General features: G+C 47.7%; 1 protein-coding gene across 1 annotated transcript in view; it reads left to right on the top strand.

Annotated features, from left to right (window-relative positions):
• CNGA3 (cyclic nucleotide gated channel subunit alpha 3) overlaps positions 1-22,636 on the top strand; it is a 35,918-nt gene that overhangs the window by 3,209 nt on the left and 10,073 nt on the right. Inside the window, exons 2-5 of the mRNA XM_060117330.1 lie at positions 6,604-6,743; positions 13,899-14,012; positions 16,265-16,444; positions 19,937-19,990. Of these exons, the coding sequence (XP_059973313.1) occupies positions 6,640-6,743; positions 13,899-14,012; positions 16,265-16,444; positions 19,937-19,990 (452 nt within the window). The 5' untranslated portion in view covers positions 6,604-6,639. The remainder of the gene's footprint in view (positions 1-6,603; positions 6,744-13,898; positions 14,013-16,264; positions 16,445-19,936; positions 19,991-22,636) is intronic.

Raw genomic sequence — 22,636 nt, 5'->3', positions numbered from 1 at the left:
CTCCCAGCCATTCAGAGGTTTCCTTGAAAAACAAAATTCAAGTCTCCTAACTCAGACTTATTCTTCCTATCTTGGTGCAGTGACATTCCTGGGTTTGCCTAGCCTCTACTCTGCAGAAAAGGGAGAACAGAGATTCTGACTTCCATTTCCCTTCATCAACCGGGAAGCTCAGCTCTGAGCACAACTGGACACATCCTCATGGTCTAAGACCTGAGCTACCCTTTTGGACATTCCTTGGGCAGATGGAGGAAAGTCCCAGAAATTGGCCTCATTTCTTGAGAGGCAGTGGATTAAGCTTTCAGGCTTTACAGTTAGATTGCCTGCTACAGTCCTGGCTGTGTGAACTGTGTACCTTGGTTTGCTCATCTATAAAATAGGGATAATAGTTGTACTTACTTCATAGGGTTATTGTGAGAATTAAATAAGTTGATACATGGGGAGAAGTACCTAGCATCATGTAAACTCTCAAAAATGTGATCATTATCAGTATTTTTATTAATATGATATTTTGACCTTTCTCCCCTTTAGTATATTTATGTTTCGTGAGTTTCTTGTAGCAGACATTGTGAGTTTTGCATTTGAAAAGTGTTTTGGGGGCTTCCCTGGTGGCGCAGTGGTTGAGAGTCCGCCTGCCGATGCAGGGGACACGGGTTCATGCCCCGGTCCGGGAAGATCCCACATGCCGCGGAGCGGCTGGGCCCGTGAGCCATGGCCGCTGAGCCTGCGCGTCCGGAGCCTGTGCTCCGCAGTGGGAGAGGCCACAACAGTGAGAGGCCCGCGCACCGCAAAAAAAAAAAAGAAAAGTGTTTTGATTTTAGATTTAACACTACTTCTTTTTTAGGTATAACTCACATGTGATGAAAGTCTTCTAAAGTATATATTTCAGTTATTTTTTAGTATATTCACAGCTGTGCAACCATTAACTCGATACAACGTTTAAACTTTTTGTAGGGCCGGGTCACTCAAGATGGCTGTTCTCTTGCCCTCTGTTCATCCCCTGCCCAACCAATGCCAGCTTCACCTGTACCTTACACACCTGACTGACCTTCCTACGTACTTGCCCCAGCCCCCAGCTAGTGATTATTCTTATGGAAGGGGTGGTGAGGGGCATGCCCCTCTGCTGGTTTCCCTGGTAACTAATGAGCCCACCTGCCGTCAATTCTCCTATAAATGGTAATCCCCCCTTCCTTTTGGGGGCAAAGACTGCCACCAGGTCCTGTCTGCCCTGAGCCACACACAGTGGGGTGTTGCTCCAGGACCTTGCTTCAGACGTGTAAGGTCCCCCCATCCATTAAACCATTGATGTCTCTATTGCTGACTCCAGGCTCTTTGTTCGGTCTTAAAGCTGGGCAAGCGCAAGCCTTGTAGGCCTGCGGGATGCAGCCCAACACTTTTCAACACTCCAAAAAGAAACCCTGAACCCATTATCAGACATTTTCTTTTCTGACTCCCCTCCCCATCCTTGCCCCTGGCAGTCACTAATCTATTTTCTGTCTCTATGGATTTGCCTATTCTGGACATTTCATATAAACGGAATTATACAATATGTGGCCTTTTGTGTCTGGCTTGTTTACTTAGCATAATGTTTTCCAGGTTCATCCATGTTGTAGCAGGTATCAGTATTTTATCCTTTTTAATTGCCAAATAAAATTCCACCTGAATAACATTTCATTATATAGATATACCACATTTTGTTTATCCAGTTATCAGCTGATGGACATTTAGGTTGTTTCCATTTGGGGGCTATTATGAATGATGCTGCTGTGAACATTGAGAGACAAGTTGTGTGGACATATGTTTTCATTAGGTATATGCCTATGAGTGGAACTCTTGGGTCATATTGTGATTATTTTTAGCATCTTGAGGAACTGCGCTGTTGTTTTCCAAAGTGGCTGCACCATTTACATTCCCACGAGCAGTGTATGAAGATTCCAACTTCTTCACCTCCTTACCAACACTTGTAATTGTCTGTTTTTTTAATTATAGCCATCGTAGGCAGTGTGGAGTGGTTATCTCATCATGATTTTGACTGACATTTCTCCGTAACTAAATATGTTAAGCATTTCTTCATGTGCTTGCTGAACATTTGTAATTTCCTTCAGAGAAATGTCTGTTCAAATCCTTTGCCCATTATTTAATTGGGTTATTTGTCTTTTTATTATTGAGTTGTAGTAGTTCTTTATATATTCTGGGTACAAGTCTCTTACCAATATATGATTTTAAATTATTTTTTCCATTCTGTGGGTTGCCTTTTTACTTTCTTGGTGTTATCGTTTGAAGCACAAAGGTTTTGTGTGTGTGTGTGTGTGTTTTAATGAAGCACAATCTAATTTTTATTTTAGTCACTTATACTTTTGGTGTAATATATAAGAAACCACTGCTTAATCCAAGGTTGTGAAGATTTACTCCTACGTTTTCTTCTAGGAATTTTGTAGTTTTAACCCTTACATTTAAGTCTATGATCTATTTTGAGTTAATTTTCATGTATGGTATATATTCTTTAACATGTGAATATCCAGTTTTCCCAGCAACATTTGTTGAAAAGACGATTTATTCTTTCCCCCATTGAGTTATCTTGGCACCCTTGTTGAAAATCAGTTGGCCATAGGTGTATGAGTTTACTTTTTGTACTCTCAATTCTATTCCATTGACCTATATATCTATCCTTCCACCAGTACCACTCTGTCTTGATTACTGTAGCTTTGTAATAGGTTTTGAAATCAGAAAGTGTGAGTCCTCCAACTTTGTTCTTCTTTATCAGGATTTCAAGTTTGTTTTGGCTACTCTAGGTCCCTTGAATTTCCATGTAAATTTTAGAATCAGCCTGACAATTCCTGCAAAAATTCCAGAAGGGATTTGATAAGGATTGTATTGAATCTGTAGAGTAATTGGGGAAGTATTGCCATCTTAACTATTAATTTTTCTGATCTGTGAGCAGGAGATATCTTTCCACTTATTTACATGTTTTTAATTTCTTTCAACAATTTTTATAGTTTTCAGTGTACAAAGCTTTCATTTCCTTGATTGAATTTATTCCTAAGTATTTTATTCTTTTTACTGCTACTAAAAATGGGACTGTTTTCTTAATTTCATCTTCTTATTATTTATTGATAGTGTATAGAAATACAACTGATTTTTCTATGCTGATTGTGTATCCTGCAATACTACTAAACTCAATTAATTCTAGTAGTTTTTTAGTGGATTCCCTGTGATTTTCTATATACCAGATCATGTCATCTGCAAATAGAGGTAGTTTTACTTCTTCTTTTCCAATCTGATGCCTTTATTTATTTTTCTTGCCTAATGGCCCTGGCGAGCCATACCATGTTGCATAGAGGTGATGAGAATGGATGTCTTTGTCTTATTCCTGATCTTAGGGGGAAAGCATTCAGTCTTTCACCATTATGTTGTTAGCTGTGGCTTTGTCATAGATGCCCTTAATCAGGTTGAGGACGTTTCCTTCTAGTCCTAGTTTATTGACAGTTTTTAACTTGAAAATATGTTGTATTTTGTCAAATGCCTTTCTTGTGTCTGTTGAGATGATCATATGGTTTTTACCCTTTATTCTACTAATATGGTGTATTATACTGATTGTTTTGAATGATAAGTCAACTTTGCATTCCTAGGATAAATATCACTTGGTCATGGTGTAAAATCCTTCCTATATGTTGCTAGATTTGGTTCACTAGTATTTTGTTGAGGATCTTTGCATATTAATATAATTTTCAAAATGCCCTCTCACGTTAAGGTCTGATATTCAAGTTGTTTATACTTATATTGTGCCATGTCCAGAGAATATTAATAATATTAATATTATATAGTTTTTTCCCCTTTCTGTTTTTGAAGCTCTGGAATATTTTTATTTTCTCCACATAGGATCACACTCACAGAAAATATGAGAGGACCCTTGGGTACAATATTTGCACTGTAGAGTTTTGTCCCATCATGGAACTTCTGAAACAGAAGGACCTTTAATAATCAACTTGGCCTTGGTTTTCAACTCTGTTCCACAGAGTTCCCTAAGGTATTCTGTATGCATTTTAAGGTTTTTTTAAATGTATATTTAAGCCCAAATGTATTTTAAAAGCCCAAATAAATAAAGATAGCATTGATTGACATGTATTCTGTACCAAACTTTACTATATTGGATATCATAAAACCCTAGCTCTTAGCATACTGCCTGGCACATAGTAAGTGCTCAGTAAAAAAGCACTGGATGGATGATTTCAAATTTGGTGTATTTCTTTTAGTGGGAGGCTCCTGGTTCCTATGTTGGCTTCAAAGTTTCTGCAGACATCTCAAACTGGAATCATTCTCTGCCTCAACCCTGCCCCTCCCACAGTCCCTGCCTCAGTGGGCAGCACCACCGACCCCCATGCCAGCGGTCACGGCAGCGTGACCCCTCATCCTTGATCAATTACCACGTCCCAGTGCTTCTATCCATCGGGTAGCTGTGGGGTTTTTAAAATTTATTTATTTTTATTTTTGGCTGCATTAGGTCTTCATTGCTGCACGCGGGCTTTCTCTAGTTGCAGCGAATGGGGGCTACTCTTCGTTGTGGTGCGCGGGCTTCTCATTGCGGTGGCTTCTCTGTTGCAGCTAGGCACGCAGGCATCAGTAGTTGTGGTGCACGGGCTTAGTTGCTTCCTGAATATATCCTCCCCAGTGGATATATCCTCCCCAGTGTAGCCAGAGTGGCCTTTACACATCTGACCACATCCCTGATGGGCTCAGAGGTAAAGCCCAAGCTCCATGACTCAACCTTCAGGACCCTCTGGTATACGTCATCTGCCCCACTAGACTTGTAAGGTCCTTGAGAACAGTCACTGTCTTAATATTCCTTTGTATCTCCTGTGGTCAGCCAGAAACTAAGTTACGTAAATGAATACAGTTTTTAAAAATCAAAACTATTTTTTATCTATTGAGAAAATTATAAAATTTAAAATTGTGGACTTAAACTATCAAACATCAGAGATGAACCAGGACTATCTGAGCCAACGGCTGCCCCCTGCTGAGTAACTCATGGTGAGCAGAGACCACATCCATGTTGGGGACTTAAGTGCAGTGCTCTGGGCTCCTGGCACTGACCTCCCTTTGGATATGAAATTAATTTAGTCCTGGAATTAGTCACTGGGCAATTTCTGGAAATCACCATCTTTCTCTGGAGTGGTCTGTACTGACTTCTGACACACTTAAACCATGTGGCTGCTCAAGAGAGCCTGTGCCCATCTGTTTCAGAGAAACTGTCCTCAGGAATTCATCTTCCTTCTGGAAGATTGTGATCAGAAATCATGCAGTTGGCCTGTCTTTGTATCCATCACGCCAGCTGTGCACTCACATCAGTTTTCTTTTCTCATCAGTCAGAGGGACACCTTCCAGTGTTTGCTGAAGGGAAGGTATTCATGGTCAGATTTCTAGCATCAGGATCATGCCACCGATAGGTTTTATCTATTTCTTTGCTTGTACAAGCTGTTTGACATCACTGAGTCTCAATTTAGTCATCTTTTTTTTTTTATTTTCTTTAAATTTATTTATTTATATATTTTTGGCTGCATTGGGTCTCTGTTGCTGCGCGTGGGCTTTCTCTAGTTGCGGTGAGTGGGGGCTACTCTTCATTGCAGTGCGTGGCCTTCTCATTGTGGTGGCTTCTCTTGTTGTGGAGCACCGGCTCTAGGCATGGCGGGCTTCAGTAGTTGTGGCATGTGGGCTCAGTAGTTGTGGCTCACAGGCTCTAGAGCACAGGCTCAGTAGTTGTGGTGCACGGGCTTAGTTGCTCTGCGGCATGTGGGATCTTCCCAGACCAGGGCTCGAACCAATGTCCCCTGCATTGGAAGGTAGATTCCTAACCACTGCACCACTGGAGAAGTCCCTCAATTTAGTCATCTTTAAATGGAGACAAAAGTTGTAAATATTTGATGAGGTTATTGTGAAGATTAAATGAGATGAAGTGTGTACTAGGTTGAACATCACATTGTAAAGGTTTTATAAATGTCAAGTACTTAGGGTTTTTATGCTTTGTTTTAAAACAAGATTTTGGGGAGTTACTAAAACATGTGCAAAATTATAAGATTAACATAGGGTAAATGAGAAAGCCAGAGTTAGGAGGGAAATTGCATTATTAAAGAGAATCGTGAGGGTTTTAGCTTTCTTACATTGGATACCAACTTGGCCATTCATTCATTCATTTGCTGAATCAGCGCTTAACTTTGAGCAGCCCTTGGGAATTCCCTGGCGGTCCAGTAGTTAGGACTTCGTGCTTCCACTGCTGGAGGCCCAGGTTCAATCCCTGGTCAGGGAACTAAGATCCTGCAAGCCACGAGGTGCGGCAAAAAGCAAAACAAAACAAACAAACAAAAAAACCTTTGAGCAGCTCTCAGCATGCAGCGTATACAAAGGAGTAAAAGACCTTGTTTGTGCTTCTGGTTCGGACAGCTAGCCCAGAGAGATCCAACTAAAACACAGTGTGGCAGGAACTGTGAGAGAAATGGAGGAGGGCACGTGTGCCAGGGCTTGCCTGGGGGAGTAGCCCTCCCATACCAGCTGGGTTTGCAGTTACTTCCTGGGGGGTCCTCATGACATATCTGCTTTGTGTTCATGTTTCAGCAACCACCTTGGGGCTGAATGTGACAAAGCAAGAAGATGGCCAAGATTAGCACCCAATACTCCCACCCTTCCAGGACTCACCACCTTGTGGTAAGGACCACGGACAGAGATCTCGATAGCATTGAGAATGGCCTCAGCAGGTAGGATGGGCTTTTAAGTTCATGCCTGGAACAGGTTATTTCCATAGCTGATCTAGACCTGGGGGAAAGACTGCCTTAGCCTGTGGGCAAGCACGGGTTTGAGGGCGGGGTCTGTTCACAGCACTCCTTCTAACTTCATTTTCCATGTCCCTTACTCCTCACAACCCACACTGAAGTAGTTTTTATTCTCATTTTAGAGATGTGGGAATATGAGGCTCCAAAAGTTATATAACTTTTGTAACTTTTTTTTCTAGAAGGCAAGAAAATGAATATTCATATGCAGCAGATTAAATTCTACTGTAAAAATGTCCCCAAACTGCCACACTTTCCCTTGTATACATCAGACATTTATCGGGCTCTGTCTGTGCACCAGCCACTGCCCTGGGCACTGTCCCTCACTTCCAGGAGAAGGCTAGGACTCAGCCGTGCTCATGTACCTGGGGGGGTGGGCCGTGCCCTGCCAGCAAAGCCGTCAGCCCCATCAGTGACATCCCGACACAGGCAGCCACATGGAAACCTGGGGCCTTGAGCTCTACTTCTAGCCCTGTTCCTAACTTACTAGTAGGCCTGGGAAAACTCACTAACCCCTCCATGCCTCAGTTTCTTCAACTGCAAAATGGAGCAGCAATGGGAAATGGGAGAGTATCTATTTGGTGCAAATGGACTTACATTCTCATGTTTCTTAAATTCTCAGTGAGTTGATTGAGTTGAACAAGAAGAAGCTTTATTTCCAATATTTATGTTATTTTTGTCTCACATATATAACACTTAAAACCTCCCTGCCATGAAAACTGCATATTACCTGATGGCCAAAAGTGCAATGACAGTCCCTCAATCCTCTCATCCCTGGCACTAGGCCCTCCTCCATCATTTCTCCTCACTAACTTATATATGTCACTTCCTCTCTCAAATGCACATTTGGTTTTTCCTACATCTAGGTGCTTTGTCCCAGCTCCTTAGCAACTCGGCTAATAAGTGATAGACAGCAATTTCTCTATCTTTGCAAACTTATGTAGTCTTTGGACCTCCACCCTCTGGGATTCAGGCAAAGGAAGGAAATCTCAAAGCATGGCAACAGATATTCCCTCCAACTCTTTTAAGTTGGTGCTCGGACCCAGGAAATTTGATAGACTCAGGGGCATCAGAAATTCTCACCCTACTCAAATTTCTCCCTCCTAACTGGCCGACTGTCAATACTTGTGTTCCACAACTGAGGACTCCTTCCTTTAGGTTAAGGCATTGCCCTTATTTAAAAGGAAGAGGAACACTATTAGGACAGTTGTCTACTATTAAAACTTAGGTGTGCATTAATAGTTTCTTTCCCACATCTGAGCTAATAAAACCCCCTGAAGAGGGGCTTCAAAGAGGATTGTGGTAGAGGGGAGAAAAGTCCCAAGCATGGAGCACAGCAGGAAGTCAGGCTCCCTGGGCAGCATCAGGCTCCTGGGGGCTTGGGCCCAATGGGAGAAGGAAGAAGCTGTTAGGATCAAGAAGAATTTGCAGCAAATGGAACTTTTCCCCATTACTCCCTTTTGCCTCGAGCAGGACAAAACCAGAGCATCTCGTGGAGCTTCCAGAGTCCCTGGAGTCTCAGTCTGGCTCCTCCCAGTGAGAAGGCGGGCCTGGCGAGTGGGCTGGGGCTCCTGCCCAGAATGCCTGCTTGACCCGACGCCACCACGAGCCAGCTCTGCCCGACTCATCCTGGCTCGGCCTCGGCCGGTGGCCGACAAGCTCCGTCTGGCTTGCAGGCCGTTCAAGAGCCTCTGACTTCCGAGAGCCTCGCTGTGGGCTCACACTGGGTCCGTGCACACTCCGGGGATAGGTTGTCCACACAGCCGGTGCTCTGACGTGATGCTCTGGGACAGTACTCTGCCATCTCACGGGTGGGCAAATGCCCTCCCCTCCCCCACCCCCATCCCCAGGCCAGCGTGGTGACCAACAGCACAGGCTCGGGGTCAGACTGCCGGGTTTGAAAAGTGGCTCTGAAAAGCTGCTCAACAGCTCCAAGCCTCAGTTTCCTCATCTGCAAAATGGACTAGTACTGACGTCAGGGCAGAAATGAGGGTAAAACAGGGTAAAGCTTGGGGCACAGCCCCTGCCACGCAGCGAGCGCTTAATCGGTGCTCACCGCGGGTCTTGGAGATGCTGCCCCTCCTATGGGCCTTCTCTGGCGTCCCAGCTGAAGCCTCCTTCACCTCCTCTGACCTCAGATGGCCCCAGCTGTCCCGACATCTGGAACGGGCCATTTCTTGCCTGTGCCCACATCAGGCTGTCTCAGCCTGACCACTAGCCGAGTCTCAGCAAGCTCCACTTGGGACCATGCCCAGCTACATACGTGGTAAAAGCTTGTTGACAGATTAGTACAGAATCCCGTGGAAACACTTGAGAGGTTTCAAAAGGAGAGAGAGGAAAAATGCTTCCTTCTTGAGAAGCATTATCTCATGGAGGCAGGAGTGGGTTAACAGACAGAAGTTTCCAGAATGGCTCCTTAGCATCACCAAAGATTGAGAATAGGAGTTCAGGCTGGGGGGAGCAGCCTTGGGCTGGAAGGCCGGGTCCAGAGCCCTCCCCTGCTTCCCAGAGCAGCCCGACATCTGTCGATTCACAGACTAGTTTTCCCTGTAAGATTGATTTGAGCAAAGGACTCTGGCACAGTCACATAAAATTTTTAAAGTTTCAAATCACTATTTGCAGAGAGGAAATGGTGTTTGAACAAATCGTAGATCTTTGCCTTGAAATTCCAATCCTTTTAGAAAACTTTTGGGAGAAATAATCATGAATGTGTGTCCTTAAATATTAATCCCTCTTTATCCTCAGTGATATCACACAGCTGTGCTGGGGACATATGCATTGGTGTGGTCCTTTGCCGAGTGCCCCCCAAAGCAGGGAGTATCATTTCCCCGACCCCTGAGACATCCCGCCTCCCAGGTCTTTCACCAAATTAGAGACCCAGGTTTCTGTTTCTCTTTTTAAATCATTGGGCCTATTTTCCTAGTGAAGAGTCATAAGGAAGGATGAGAATGTTTCCTTTGAACAAAAAAATTAAGTTTATACCTTGAAAAGACCAGAAATAAAAATGTCTTGAATTTTGCTTTTTCTATTTAGATCTGTTTGGTTGACTCAGTTATTTGAGAGCCGTCTGGCATATTTTTGCAGATAATGCAATAGAGAAAGACTTCACAGTCTGCCACAGAGAATTGCAGCTAGGACCGAGGGCACCCCAAACCCCAGATCAATCTCCTAGTGTAGCTATTTTAGGCGAGCTTTTGGGCATAAGGGGTTGTGTCCTACAGAGAAGGAGACTTCCTCATGCTTTACCCTGAACAGAGCCCAAAGCAATTACCACAAAAGAAAACCATTTTCAACCTGCTTCCCCAGGACCCCAAGACAAAAATGCAGTGACTTCAGTTCCCTGGTCACATGTGGCCGGGGCAGTATCTGCCCATCACTCTAGTTCCTCAGGGCTTGAGAGCAGGAAAAGTAAAATAAGGTATCATTTTCTCCACCCTTGTTCCAAAAGTCCACTTCTGTTTCCTCTTATGTCCCCAAAGTCACTGAAAGAAGACACCAGATCCACAGAGCACAAAGTTGATCACCAGTTCCTGTTCTAATGAGAACCTCTGTTCCCTCCCAGTGACGAAAAAGCTTCACCTTGTGGGCATTAATTCCTCTGTATAAATAAACTCAGAAGGTGAGCTTTACAGGTTGAAAATGACCTTGTCTTTCAAAACAGTCACTTCATTTTGTTTCACCAGTTGCCCTTGATCTTGCTGGTTGCTAACTTCACAGGGCTTCTTCCTGCAAAGGCACCATCACCACGGAGAACCGGAGACTGCGGGTAGAAGGCAACTTCAGGTTGTCCTGGCCTGATCTGCTTGTTTTACAGAGACCGAAGCCTGTCAAGTCCTGAGCCAGCTCCTGGCCGGACGGTACCTGGCCCGCACTCTCTCCTGCCTCTGTATTTCCCTGGGAGGTTCTGGATCCCTGATCTTGCACTGATTGCCAGAAGTTTCTCCCTTTTGGCAGTACCTGTGTGTCCTTGGGGACACAAAATATCACCTCAGACATTTGGTTCCTCTCCTCCTAGCCAATCTGCCCTTCCATTTACCTCGTAAATCAGTTTCTCTGAGGAATAACTAATTGAGTTTGCTATTTAAATACCCCCAGGCATTTAACGAGGGTAGAGACTATGGAGCTGGAAGAAAGACAGCAGAGTAGAACTCTGGGCATCAAGAAACAAGTGGGGAGATGCATCAAGAAGAAAAGGCCCCTTGGGTCCCTTGAACTTACATTGTATAAGACCCTTCCTATTCTTCACAGCTAAATGTGCCTTTCTGGACTTGGGCATTTGACCAATACTTAAATCAATATGAAATCAATTTTTCCTTTGTTTTCTTTTCGAAGACCAGGAAAATTAAACTCAGGGAGGGTAAGTGACCAGCCCACGGTGCACTTAGTTAATAGGTGCTGGGGTAGGGATTTGAACCCAGGCCTCCGGGCTGCCCACTACGCCGCCTCCCCTTCACGTAGGTGTCAAAGGTCCAGGCCACTTGCAGTAGCTCTCACTGCTGCCAGCTGCAGGCCTGCTTTGAAATCTGGGGCGAGTTCTGCCCTTCTCACCCACCCACAAGCCCTGATGTCATGGGCGTTGAGTCCTTTGCTGCTGATGCACATAAATCTGGTCTCAGGATGTACCCCCAACACCCCCCTGCAATGAACAGAATCCAGACTAGGCAGAAATGCTGGGCCGCCTGCTCAGTGCCTAGAGCTCCCTGAGGAGGGAGCTGCTGGTGGGGCCAGAACACCTCGTCCTGGGATTGCCTCTAGACCTTCCAGGCACACATTCTGTGGCAGAGCTAGAGCCCAGCTGTTAGTTGCTGCCCACACCCCAACTCCCCACCCCCAAGCATGCCAGCTGCTAGGATCCAGGCACTGGAGAGATGGACTCACTTGTCCCCCTGCTGCCGCCGCCTCCTGTAAGTGACCCGGGTGCCTTGCAACATGCATTCCCACCTTTGTAGTACGCAGAATGTTAGAAGCGCAAGGTTATTGTAGCTTCCTAACTGCAGCAGGGCCTCTGGTAGGGTCTCTCATAGGTATAAGGCTGAGGTGTGAGTGGTCTCTTATGAGTATAGAGAATTCAAATAGGCGGTTTGGAAATAAAAAAGCCATGCCCACATTAGTGCAGCCAGGGGAATCAGAGCCATGTCTCTAGTGGCATGCCACAGGGCTCAGCCCTCAGCCATGTCCTATTCAACTTTTGCTTTAATCAGTGCCATGTATGAAAATACAGAAGGCAGATTCATGGAGTAGGTGAGAGCAGGCTTTGAAAGGAGATGGAATGGCATACAAATCTCAGCTTCGCCCGCTTGGCTGTGTGACCTTGGGGAAGTTACTTAACCTCTCTGAACCTCAGTTTCCTCTCCTACAGTTTTTATGTGGATTAAGTAATAAAATGTATGTGGCTGACATACAGCAAGCAGTCAATAAATGGTGTATACTTTGGGTATCACATCTGTGAATGAGACGGAGTTGGGAGGACCCTGCATACCAAGTGACTCAGATAAATGGGAGAGTCCAATACTTATTTCCAACACATCAATGGTACATGCATAAGACAAGGCCTTCTGGCTTAGCAGCAGCACATGTTCTAAGAGATTGGGTTTTGGATGACGGTAGCTGGTGATGGGGCACCAAAAGCATGTCTTGGGCTCCAGTAACAGCAGGGTGGTTCTCAGTCCCTGTGCCCAGTCAGGCAAGAATACAGGAAGCTGCTCACAGGAGAATGACCGTGACGGGGAAGAGACTTGAACCTGCTGAGGACAGGCTGGGTGAGCTGACGCGTCTAACCTGGAAGAACGAGGCAACACGGGTGTGGGAGCCGTCCCTTGGTGGGAGGCGGGCTGTTAGAAGATGAAGTTGCCTGACTCCATGTGGTTCCAGCAAAAAAAAAAAAAGTGTATCCTCGATATGGGGAAGCAGAGGGAGAGAAGAACCTGCTGGCAATCAGGGCTGTGCAGAGAAGACCTGGAGGAGCCATGGAATGGTAGTGAGCTCCCCCCGCTGGAGACGGCAGGGAGGTTGTAGAAAGGAAGAGGCAGCGGCTCGGCGGCTGAGATACGGGATTCTGACTTCCGAATCGCTCACTGGGGAGAGAGAGCGCCTTTACCCTGACATTAATTCTTGCTTGCTTCTTCCGCCGTGTTGCCACCTTGTTAAGAAGGCTGATTAGGCTGGAATAGGTCATGTGATCGAATTAATTTGCCTTGCCTGGGCTCTTCAAGACTCGTAGAATGAAGTGCAGATCCCTGGAGGCCAATGCCTGGATGGCTTTTAATCAGGCCGATCAAACTTCAGCCCTAGGAAGTTTCAAAAGAAAGGGAAAAAAGGAAAATTACACCCCAGCAGGGAGGTCTTATTCCACGAAGTTCAACCAACACGAGGCTCTGCTGATGCTCAGACTGAGCTGTGGACACCTGTCCTGTGGGTGCTGTTGCTTTTCGCCCTGAATTGCACAGGTGAGGTCCCCGCCCCCCTTGCCTCTGCGTTACAGGGGACACGGGTTAGGGCTTGGCAAAAGGTCACAGCAGAAATGGATTTTCATTTGAAAGCCCTACACAAATGCACGTGGAGGGCTAGGCCAATTCCTTACAATATTGCTGGACCCTCTTAACCAGTGGGCTCCTGCAGTACCTACACACTACGACAGAGGGCAAGGGAAGACCTCTTGAAGGAGGTGGCACTTGATCTGACTTTAGGAGATAGGATTTCAGTATGCAGAGATGTGTGTGAACCACAATCCTTGTTCTGGAATCCTTGCATGGAAACAGCTGCTGTGGCTCCCGGGACCTCCCCCCGACCCCAGTGCTCTAATAAGGACCATTTGCTGCTGGCTTGCCCTTTTCACCTGGGCTATGGGCAGTAGCCTCCTTGTCATAAAGGAAAGGCCACTTTCTCCTGAAAGCCAGGACCTGCTGGCTCCTGCTGGAGTATGAACTGAAGTGGGGAGCCCTGGGGTGAGGATCTGTGATAGTAGCTTTCCTCTTTAAGCAGGGCATCTGGCCATCTCAGTCCTCAACGTGTCCAGGAGGTTGGAAATCAATGTTAAGGATGAGCTTGAAATCAATTTCACTTGCTGCATATTTGATTTCCTAGGACCCACTTGCCACGTGAGGAGACGCCGTCAGAACTGCAAGAAGGCATCACCATGGAGACCAGAGGACTGGCTGAATCCAAGCGAAGCTCCTTCACCAGCCAGGGGCCCGCCAGGTAACCGACCAGTCTCAGCCCTCACCTTGGGAAAGGGCAGACGGAGGCAGAAAGAAGGTAGACAAGTCTCAGGAAGACATGGTGGTTGAGGGTAGGGTTGCAGATTTGGAGAAGAAAGGGGCAGGAGAAGCGGAGTCAGAAATCTATCAGGGAGTCATTTCCTCTTGGGTCAGGTGTTCCGAGCTCAGAGAAGTCTAAGAAAAACTGCCTTTATCTGAAATTGCTCTCATAAAAAGTGATATTGAGGTACTTGCTCAATTCTGGAAGAATTCAAGAAAAAAAAGCCAACCAGAGAAGTTTCAGAAAAGAATTCAGAAGAAAGATCAGCCAGCCTTGGGAGACCGTTGGGTGGATCACGGTGGCATACAGAGGGCAATCGTGGCTCTGTCGGAAAGAGCCCCTGGCAGGTCCTCACTCATATAGGTCTAGACTTCATAGCTTACGTCCTCGCAAAAGTATTTGAAAGATTGACTAGGCTCCAAGCTCTGTCTCCCTTCTGATAACATCTGTCCTCTGGCTTCAGTAGCTGTACCACCTGGAGGAAGTCATTTCACCTTTCACGTCTCATCTAAAGATGCATCTAGTAACATGAGGGCTGCGGCAGAGCCCAGTGCTGCCTTGTGACGGGCGCTCAACAAATGTGGGGCTCATTATTTCCTTCCACTGATTTTTTTTTTTTACCAAAGCCAGAGTTTCATAGTCATGTGTTCTACAGGTTTTGCTTAAGAGTATTGCAAAATATTAATTTATCTGGTTATTCTTCATGTTTTTCATTGTGGAGAATTATTTATTTCACTTGCCACTTATAGCTGGGCATTTAAGTGATTTCCAGTGTTTTTTGTCTTACTAATAAAATATCTTACTAATAAGAGGCCTGTTGACCGTAAGTTAGAGAACACCTTCAACTAGCTCAAATGAAAAGGGTAGGGCTGGGGCAGGGGCTGGTATAAGCTAAGATCCAGGCCACCCTGTGGAAACGGAGCCAGTGGGGCTGGTAAGGGGCCGTGGGGAAGCAGCTGCCTTCCCTCTCTCGTTTCTCTAGCAGCATTTCATGATCTGTGTGCTTTTTTCCTGCGTGCCTCCTACGTTTCTGGCTTTCTCTGCTCACACCTGAGCAGGCACAGGCTGAAAACAGCCTTCACCATATGATCCTGAGTTGAAACACCCAACCCCACCTTGGAGTGGTTTTTAGTTCAGAGGCTTGAGTGACTCTGTGGGTCAGTCGTCCATCCCCGAGCCCGTTGGCTGAGGCTGGAGCTCCGGGGAGTAAGACCTTGCTTCTCTCCCTCAGCAGGGGGAAGATGTGGGTGTGGGGAGTGTCAGAGCAGAGAGGTTGGGCTGGGCAGGCACCTTGCCATTCATCTGCAGCAGCCGCTGTAAGCATCTCTGTTCATGGGATGTTCCCTCACTTCAACTTATTCCCTTAGGCTGTGGTCACAAGTGTGTGATGGGGATCAAGGTATGTGACAATTCATGACTCCATGCCAGGTTGCTCAGAACCGATTTCTTGGGGACAGTGGCATGCACAGTGGGTGCCCAGTCAGGAAAGCTGAGCTCCAAGAAACAGTTGAGTCTCTCTTTCCATTACCCCCTGGCCAAGACGGGGAAGCAAGAGGCAGGGCTGAGGGAAGCTTTTTTACAGAAAACTGAAGCTAAGATGAGCTCTGGGCGTGTGGACTGCCTGATCTCGGGTGCTTGAGGCCCGGGTGGTGTCCGCTCCAGGAGAGAGGTCAGGGCACATGGCAAAGGAACTTCTGCACAGGGCTGGGGGTAAGATAAGAGTTTGTATGAAGAGCAGTTCATAGGACAAGGGTTGGGGAAAGAACCTAGGGTGTATCTGGGTGCTTGTTCCTTTATACTTCGCTCTGGATTTTATCACTATTCGGAAATTGTATTTTTTACTGTTCCTGTGCTTACCAGTCGTAACAAAGAGCTCTACATGGGGCAGAGGAAAGATGAGCAGAAAAGCTTGCTAATGGCCCATTGGCAGGGTCACGCCTTTGATGGAGTCCAAGTGTTAAAGGGACAAAGCCATAATGAAGCAATGTCCCTTATGGAGGAAGCTCCGTCCCAGGTGGCAGAGGTGGAGGGAAGAAAAGGCTCTGGCGAGTGGGGGCAGGGGGTGGCGTGCAAACCTGAGCCCGGCCCTGGGACCCACATCCTGCCGGCATCTCTGCCCCTGCCCCAGCCCTCTGGGAGGGGGCTTCCGTCTCCTTCTGCACCGCCCTCGCTGCGGGTCTGTGCCCTTCCAGGTTGTCACGCCTCATCATCTTGCTGCGCGCCTGGGCCGCCAGGCACTTACGCCACGAGGACCAGAGGCCTGACTCTTTCCTGGAGCGTTTCCACGGATCCAAGCTCAAGGAGGTATCCAGCCGCGAAAGCCATGTCCAGTCCAACGCGGGCAGCCAGGAGCCGCCAGACAGAGGGAGAAGGTAAGGGGGGGCGGGGCTGCCTGCCCCAGACCAAGAGGGAAGCACCTGCTGCCCCTTCCGTGCAGCGTGGATCCCGCCCCCCACCCTGGGGTGGCCGGGAGCAGGAAGGGGTCTGTCCTGGGGGAACACCGCATGCTCTAGGAGTCTCCACACGAGCCCAAGAAGCCCTGCGGGAATGGAAACCCTTTAACCAGAGCCCCCAGCCTCATGGGCAGCTGACCCTGTCCTCCGCGGAGCTCCCGCTAGCGCCCCCTGGAGTTGGTGCTCAGAATCGCACCCGGGACGCTAGCCTCACCAATCTCTCCGTTAAAGGACCCTCATCCTACTCACCTTGCACTGTGACCCACCTTGCTAAAAAAATGGGCCTTTTGTACCACGAACCTCAGAGAGTACCTAGATGGTACCCACAATTTTATGGATGGGTATATGTACATTCTTCTGGGGAAAAGGTCCAAAGGTTGGTTAGAACTTTCAAGGGGAACCATCCTTGCCCCAGGTTGGTTTAAGAACCGTGGGGAGCACAGTAGGTGGGAGTAGGGTGGGGGATGAGGAGAGTGTCTGCTTTTTAGTAGGAGAAGGGTCTGCAGAACAAGGGCTCTGAGCACCTTGCACGGCCCCCTGCCCGGTGGGGAGCTTGTGGCTGGTGCTGTCTGGTGCCTGCAAGTAGAGAAATCTGCAGGGGCTGGACTGACACCCCCCAATCCCCCTGCCCCCCCCCGCACAGAGCTGCTGCCTCCCCTCCCCCCCCCTTCTCGTGTTCTTGAGAAGTCAGCCCAGCCTCTGGTGGGCGGGGAGACCACTGGCGACCGTGGGTTGAATCCATTGTCGCTGAACAGCAGAGGGTCTCTCTAGGACCCTTGGGGCAGTTGAGGGAGAAGAGGTAACACGTTCAGGGGAAGCAGACCCCCTCTCAGCCTCACAAACAGGAGGACACTTGCTCAGAACCTGTTCTAAGGAAAAAGGGGCTTGAAAAAGATCTTTTGGCTGAATTCTCTAGGTTTTGCCAGGGTTTAGAAGACGTAAAGTGTGAAAAAAGAAGCATGATTGTTGCAGAACAGGCAGTCCCTGTATAATTGGCTAGAGAAAATGCTGTCTGTTTTGGAGTCAAAGGAACAGAAGGGCTCGGTTGCGGGCCCCTCGAAAAGGCAAAGAAAGCCCCTGGGGGGTAAAGGCCATGAAGCCTCAGGGGAAACAGATGAATCTTTCTGGAGCTTCGATTTTATTTCCAGATTTGGGGCGGGGGGTTATGTTTATTATAGGTTATGCAGTGCATTGCAAAATGTACAAGATGTACAAGCGTATTTAAGATAAAATATGAGAGTTCAAAGAGATGTCTTGCCAGAGACATTAGGAGACCTACATTAGTCTTCTCTGCTGGGGAAAGGTGTGAGAATCTCTGGCTGAGAGGCGGAGGCCCAGTGGAGCAGCGTTCTCAGGCTCCCATTTCCCATGAGCTTGGACTATAAACCCTCGGGCTCCCTGGGCTGTGGGAAGGGGACCGTGGAGGGCCTGGGTGCTGGCTGGATGTGTGCAGGGCCATCCCAGGTTCCCAGGGCCAGGCATCCCAGGCTGTGAGGGAGCACCAGGACCATGAAGCCCACATGCTGTTCGCTGCTGAGCCAGAAAGACAGGAGGGATAGCAGCTAAGGACGAAGTGGGGGTGGAGGAGGAGGAAAGAGTGTGTGTGGGGGGGAGGTTTGCTAGCAAGCCAGCCAGGCTGGTTCAGTTCCTTTTAGGCAAGCAAAGACTTCCATGGCTTAATTGATCAAACTTCTTCTCCACAACTTTAGACTCATGGAGGTGAACATTAGACTCTGCCCATTTCCCTATGTGACCAGATTAACGGAGGGTTGACCCCATCAGAACCAGGCCCCAACTATGCCACCAATGCCTGGTCACTTGCTGGAAGGTTCAGAAGGGGCAGGTGAATGCAAAGGTGCAGGATGGGAGCAGATCAATCAGGGAGGCTTCCTGCGGGAAGAAGACTGAATTTTCAAGGCCAAGTCCCATCAGCAAAGCAAAGTGTATGCAGAGATGGGTCTTTGTTCTCCTGTGGGTTTGGCCCGATGAGATTATGGCAGATTATGGTGCAGCTCACAGGCAACTGCACCCCAGAGAGCTAAACTTTCCTCCATAATCTCACAGTTTTGATTCCCCAGGGGATTTTTAGATGATCTGAACCAATCCTGAAACAAGCAGTTAGAGCCACATCCTGGATGGGGAGAGGGAGGCTTGGGAGGGATGAGCAGAAGTACCAAAAAGGCATTTGGCTGGATGTTCAACATCATAGAACAGGTGCCCTGAGAGTCAGGCTGGAGTGTCACCAGCACCTGGCTCTGGGCCCCAGGGTCTCCTGTCCTGTGAATGGTCTGCAGTCACCACAAACAGGCAAGCTGCCCTCCAGCCCTGTGAGGCCAGGCTGGCTTTCTAAAACCAGCTGTCAAAGATGCAAACTGGCAGGTGAGCTCAGGGAGATCACGCCTTTTCCTAAAGAACATCACCAAGTACCGCCCAATCCAGCTTTCAATAAACGTGCTTGGTTGTGAAAGCAGCCCCCACCTTCTACCAGATTCTCACAGAGATCTGGGGTGGCAGGCCCTGCAGTTCTAAGATGAACGTGGGGCAGGGGAAGGGGGAGAATGGGCTGAAACCTGGGGCAGCTCTGGCCAGAGTCCTTTTATTTATTTATTTTTGGCTGTGTTGGGTCTTCGTTGCTGCGCGTGGGCTTTCTCTAGTTGCGGCACGTGGGGGCCACTCTTCATTGTGGTGCACGGACCTCTCACTGTCATGGCATCTCTTGTTGTGGAGCACAAGCTCCAGACACGCAGGCTCAGTAGTTGTGGCTCACGGGCCTAGTTGCTCCGCGGCATGTGGGATCCTCCCAGACCAGGGCTTGACCCCGTGTCCCCTGCATTGGCAGGCAGTTTCTCAACTACTGCGCCACCAGGGAAGCCCCAGAGTCCATTTTTTGCCCTGAGAACTGGAAGCGGCCCCCGTGATGGGGTTTCCAAGGGAAGGGCCCTGTGACAGCCACATCTGCAGAGGGGGCAACAAGTTGCTGCTGCTGCTATGTCCATTCTGGTCCAAGGAGCTTGGCCTGTTCACCCAGGAGCACCCGAGGGCAGGCGCCATGCCGGGTGGTCTGTGTGTCCCCCCCCCCATAGCGCCTGGCCCACTTCCTGGCACATGCTAAAACTGGAGGACATTGAGAGGAATTGAGGCTAGGATGCGGGATGGGATTCAAAGAGTTAATCCTCAGTTATTCAGAAGCCTCAGTTTACCCAGGTGTTCATCCTTTCCCCTTCACCAACACTAACTAGTCACAAAAAAATGTCTGTCCCTGACGATAACAATTCCCTCTCTTCAAGCTGTGTGGAAAGGCCTGTGAGACAGGGGATGGGAGTCCCAGAATAACCACCTGGGGGCAAAGGGTCCCCAGCAATTGGACTTGACTTCAGATTCCCATGCTGTGCTCTCTTTACCTCCCCGCAGTGACTGGCCCCTGGCCAGAAGCAACACCAATGCCTGCAACAACTCAGAGAAGGAGTGAGTACCTCGGCTCCCTCCCGCTCCCTGCGGCCAACCTCCTCCCTGTAGACACCCCAGCTTTGTACTGCTACTTCCCACAAACCCCACCAGACCATTCTGGGGTCCTGCTCCTTCCATTGGAAACCCATCCCCGTGGACAAATGGGGAGAGGGACCTGGTCTGTGTGACTTCTTTGGGCAGGTCATTTTATCTGTGTGTCTCTCATTGTTCTTATCTAGAAAGCGAAGGGGTTGGATCAGTAAACATTTTCAGTGCTAACACCTCTGTTGCTATGTATCTGAAGATGCAAAGCTGGAGTCCCTTTACAGAGCAGTGGATAATCTCCTTCATGATGAGAATGCACTTTACATTCTACATCCTCAAGCTCCTGTGTGCCAGTGAAGTGCCCTTGTCTTAAGGCCAATTCCGGCTAATTTGGAGGGCATGATCAGGACAGTGGAAAGAGGAAATTTAAATAGTTCCGGAGATTAGCCTCTTGAAACCGTGACCCACTGTAATTCCTTCCTACCACCCGATGCTGAGCTGGCAGAGCAGTTTGATGTGTGATTCTGGCAACATCACGCAAGAGCCCAAGCAGACAGTGTGCGTATGTGTGTGACCATATTTGTGTGTGAACACGTGTGCGTGTGTGCCCCATTCTCCATCCTTCCTTTTTGGAACACCGTGGGGGTAGGTAGCGGAGGGGGGTCTCAGTTGGAGCTTAGAGGAAAACCATCAATATCAGCCAAGAAATGCCAATTTCTTGACTTCCAATTGACTGAGAACTGTGCCAAGGCTTTTTCTTGTTATTTCCCTTTGTTCTTCTGATAGAACTTCTTTCCATTTCCCTCCGTGAACCTTAGTTGCATTTTGGGGCTTTTTTGTTTGTTTTTTAAATGTTTTTTTTTTTAAAGGGCTTCAAATGCTTGGCTATTTATTTATTTATTTATATTTATTTGTTTGTTTGTTTGTTTATTTATTTATGGCTGTGTTGGGTCTTCATTTCTGTGCGAGGGCTTTCTCTAGTTGTGGCAAGTGGGGGCCACTCTTCATCGCAGTGCACGGGCCTCTCACTATCGCGGCCTCTCGTTGCAGAGCACAGGCTCCAGATGCGCAGGCTCAGTAGTTGTGGCTCACGGGCCTAGTTGCTCCGCGGCATGTGGGATCTTCCCAGACCAGGGCTCGAACCCGTGTCCCCTGCATTAGCAGGCAGATTCTTAACCACTGCGCCACCAGGGAAGCCCTAAATGTATTTTTTTAATTGAAGTGAGTTTACAATGTTGTGTTAGTTTCTGGAATACAGCAAAGTGATTCAGTTACACATACATATCTTCTTTTTCAGATTCTTTTCCATTATGGTTTATCCCAGGATATTGAATATAGTTCCCTGTGCTATACAGTAGGACCTTGTTGTTTATCCATCCTATATATACTAGTTTGCATCTGCTAATCCCAAACTCCCAGTTGATCCCTCCCCCGTCCTCTCCCCCTTAGTTGCATTTTGTTTACATAAATTGGGACATCAAATCCAGAGACCCAAATGCCAACAGTCAAGAAAAATGAAATGATTTAATCTGCAAAATGATAGCTACTGTGATATGTGTTTGATGCCCTTGGAAACCTGGTGTTGAGTCCCACAGTCAGGCAAAGGCTCAGGGCACCAGAAACCATAGGTAGAGGTCTTGTGGGTGGGTCTCCACGCTTCTCCATCCTGGGGCTGGGATGTGGGCAAGGATGGTGTGGATGCCGTCAGCTACATCAGGCTCTTATAAATCTTTTCAGATGGGCTCGTATTGTGGGTCCACACTGCAGCCAAGGACCGAGGGACAAAATTGGGGGCTGCCCCCAAATGGAGCCACCTGGGTACAAAGATACAGAAGTAATTCTTATGGACACCTTCCCCCATTCTTCCACCACATTTCTAGCATTTTCACTTAGTCCCATGGGTTCTGAAAATTTCTTTCTCCCGATCAATCTGTTCTCAGCCAAAACCAGCCTCATTCTGTAGCTCTGTGTAGGTCCCCTGGGGCAGTGCTGGGTGGATTCTGGGGCACAGCTGGATGGAACGGACTCTTCCCTAGGGCCTCAGCAGGTTGGTAGCCAGAGGAAAGTCCAAAGCTTGTAACCCGGGGCCACAAATCCTGAACAAGGGTGGCAGAGCCTGGTGTAATTAAACTCCCGATAAGCTTGTGGGCAGCGCCCTCTGCTGGTGTCTTGACATTAAGACTTCAGCTGCAGAAAGACCAGTAGATTCAAGAGAACAAAGGATGGGTGAGTGTCCTTGCTCTTCTCATTTAAAGATTCTAACAACTTTTGTTCTTAGTTTATTAATATGCTCATTGTCAAAAACTAAGAAAACACAGAAAAGCACCCACGAGCATACACCCATAAAAAAGTACACTTTATGTTAGCAGTTGAACCCCATTATCAGAGACAACCCCTCTTCACATGTTGGCAAATATCCCCTCAAATTTTCTCTAGGAATATATATATTGAATAGATAGATACAGGGATACATAGATATACAGATACATAGACAGATGCAATATGTTTAATATATGTACTGGTTAAGAGCATTTGCATCCCAGCTCAACCACCTAAGAGCTTTGTGACCTTGAGCAAGTTACCTGACCTCTCTGTGCATCAGTTTCCTGACTTGTGAAA

Source organism: Mesoplodon densirostris, chromosome 14, assembly GCF_025265405.1.
Source record: "Mesoplodon densirostris isolate mMesDen1 chromosome 14, mMesDen1 primary haplotype, whole genome shotgun sequence".
Classification (NCBI taxonomy): Eukaryota; Metazoa; Chordata; class Mammalia; order Artiodactyla; family Ziphiidae; genus Mesoplodon; species Mesoplodon densirostris.
Note: the sequence above shows the minus strand (reverse complement) of the source record. Positions and strands in the feature narration are given on the sequence as shown.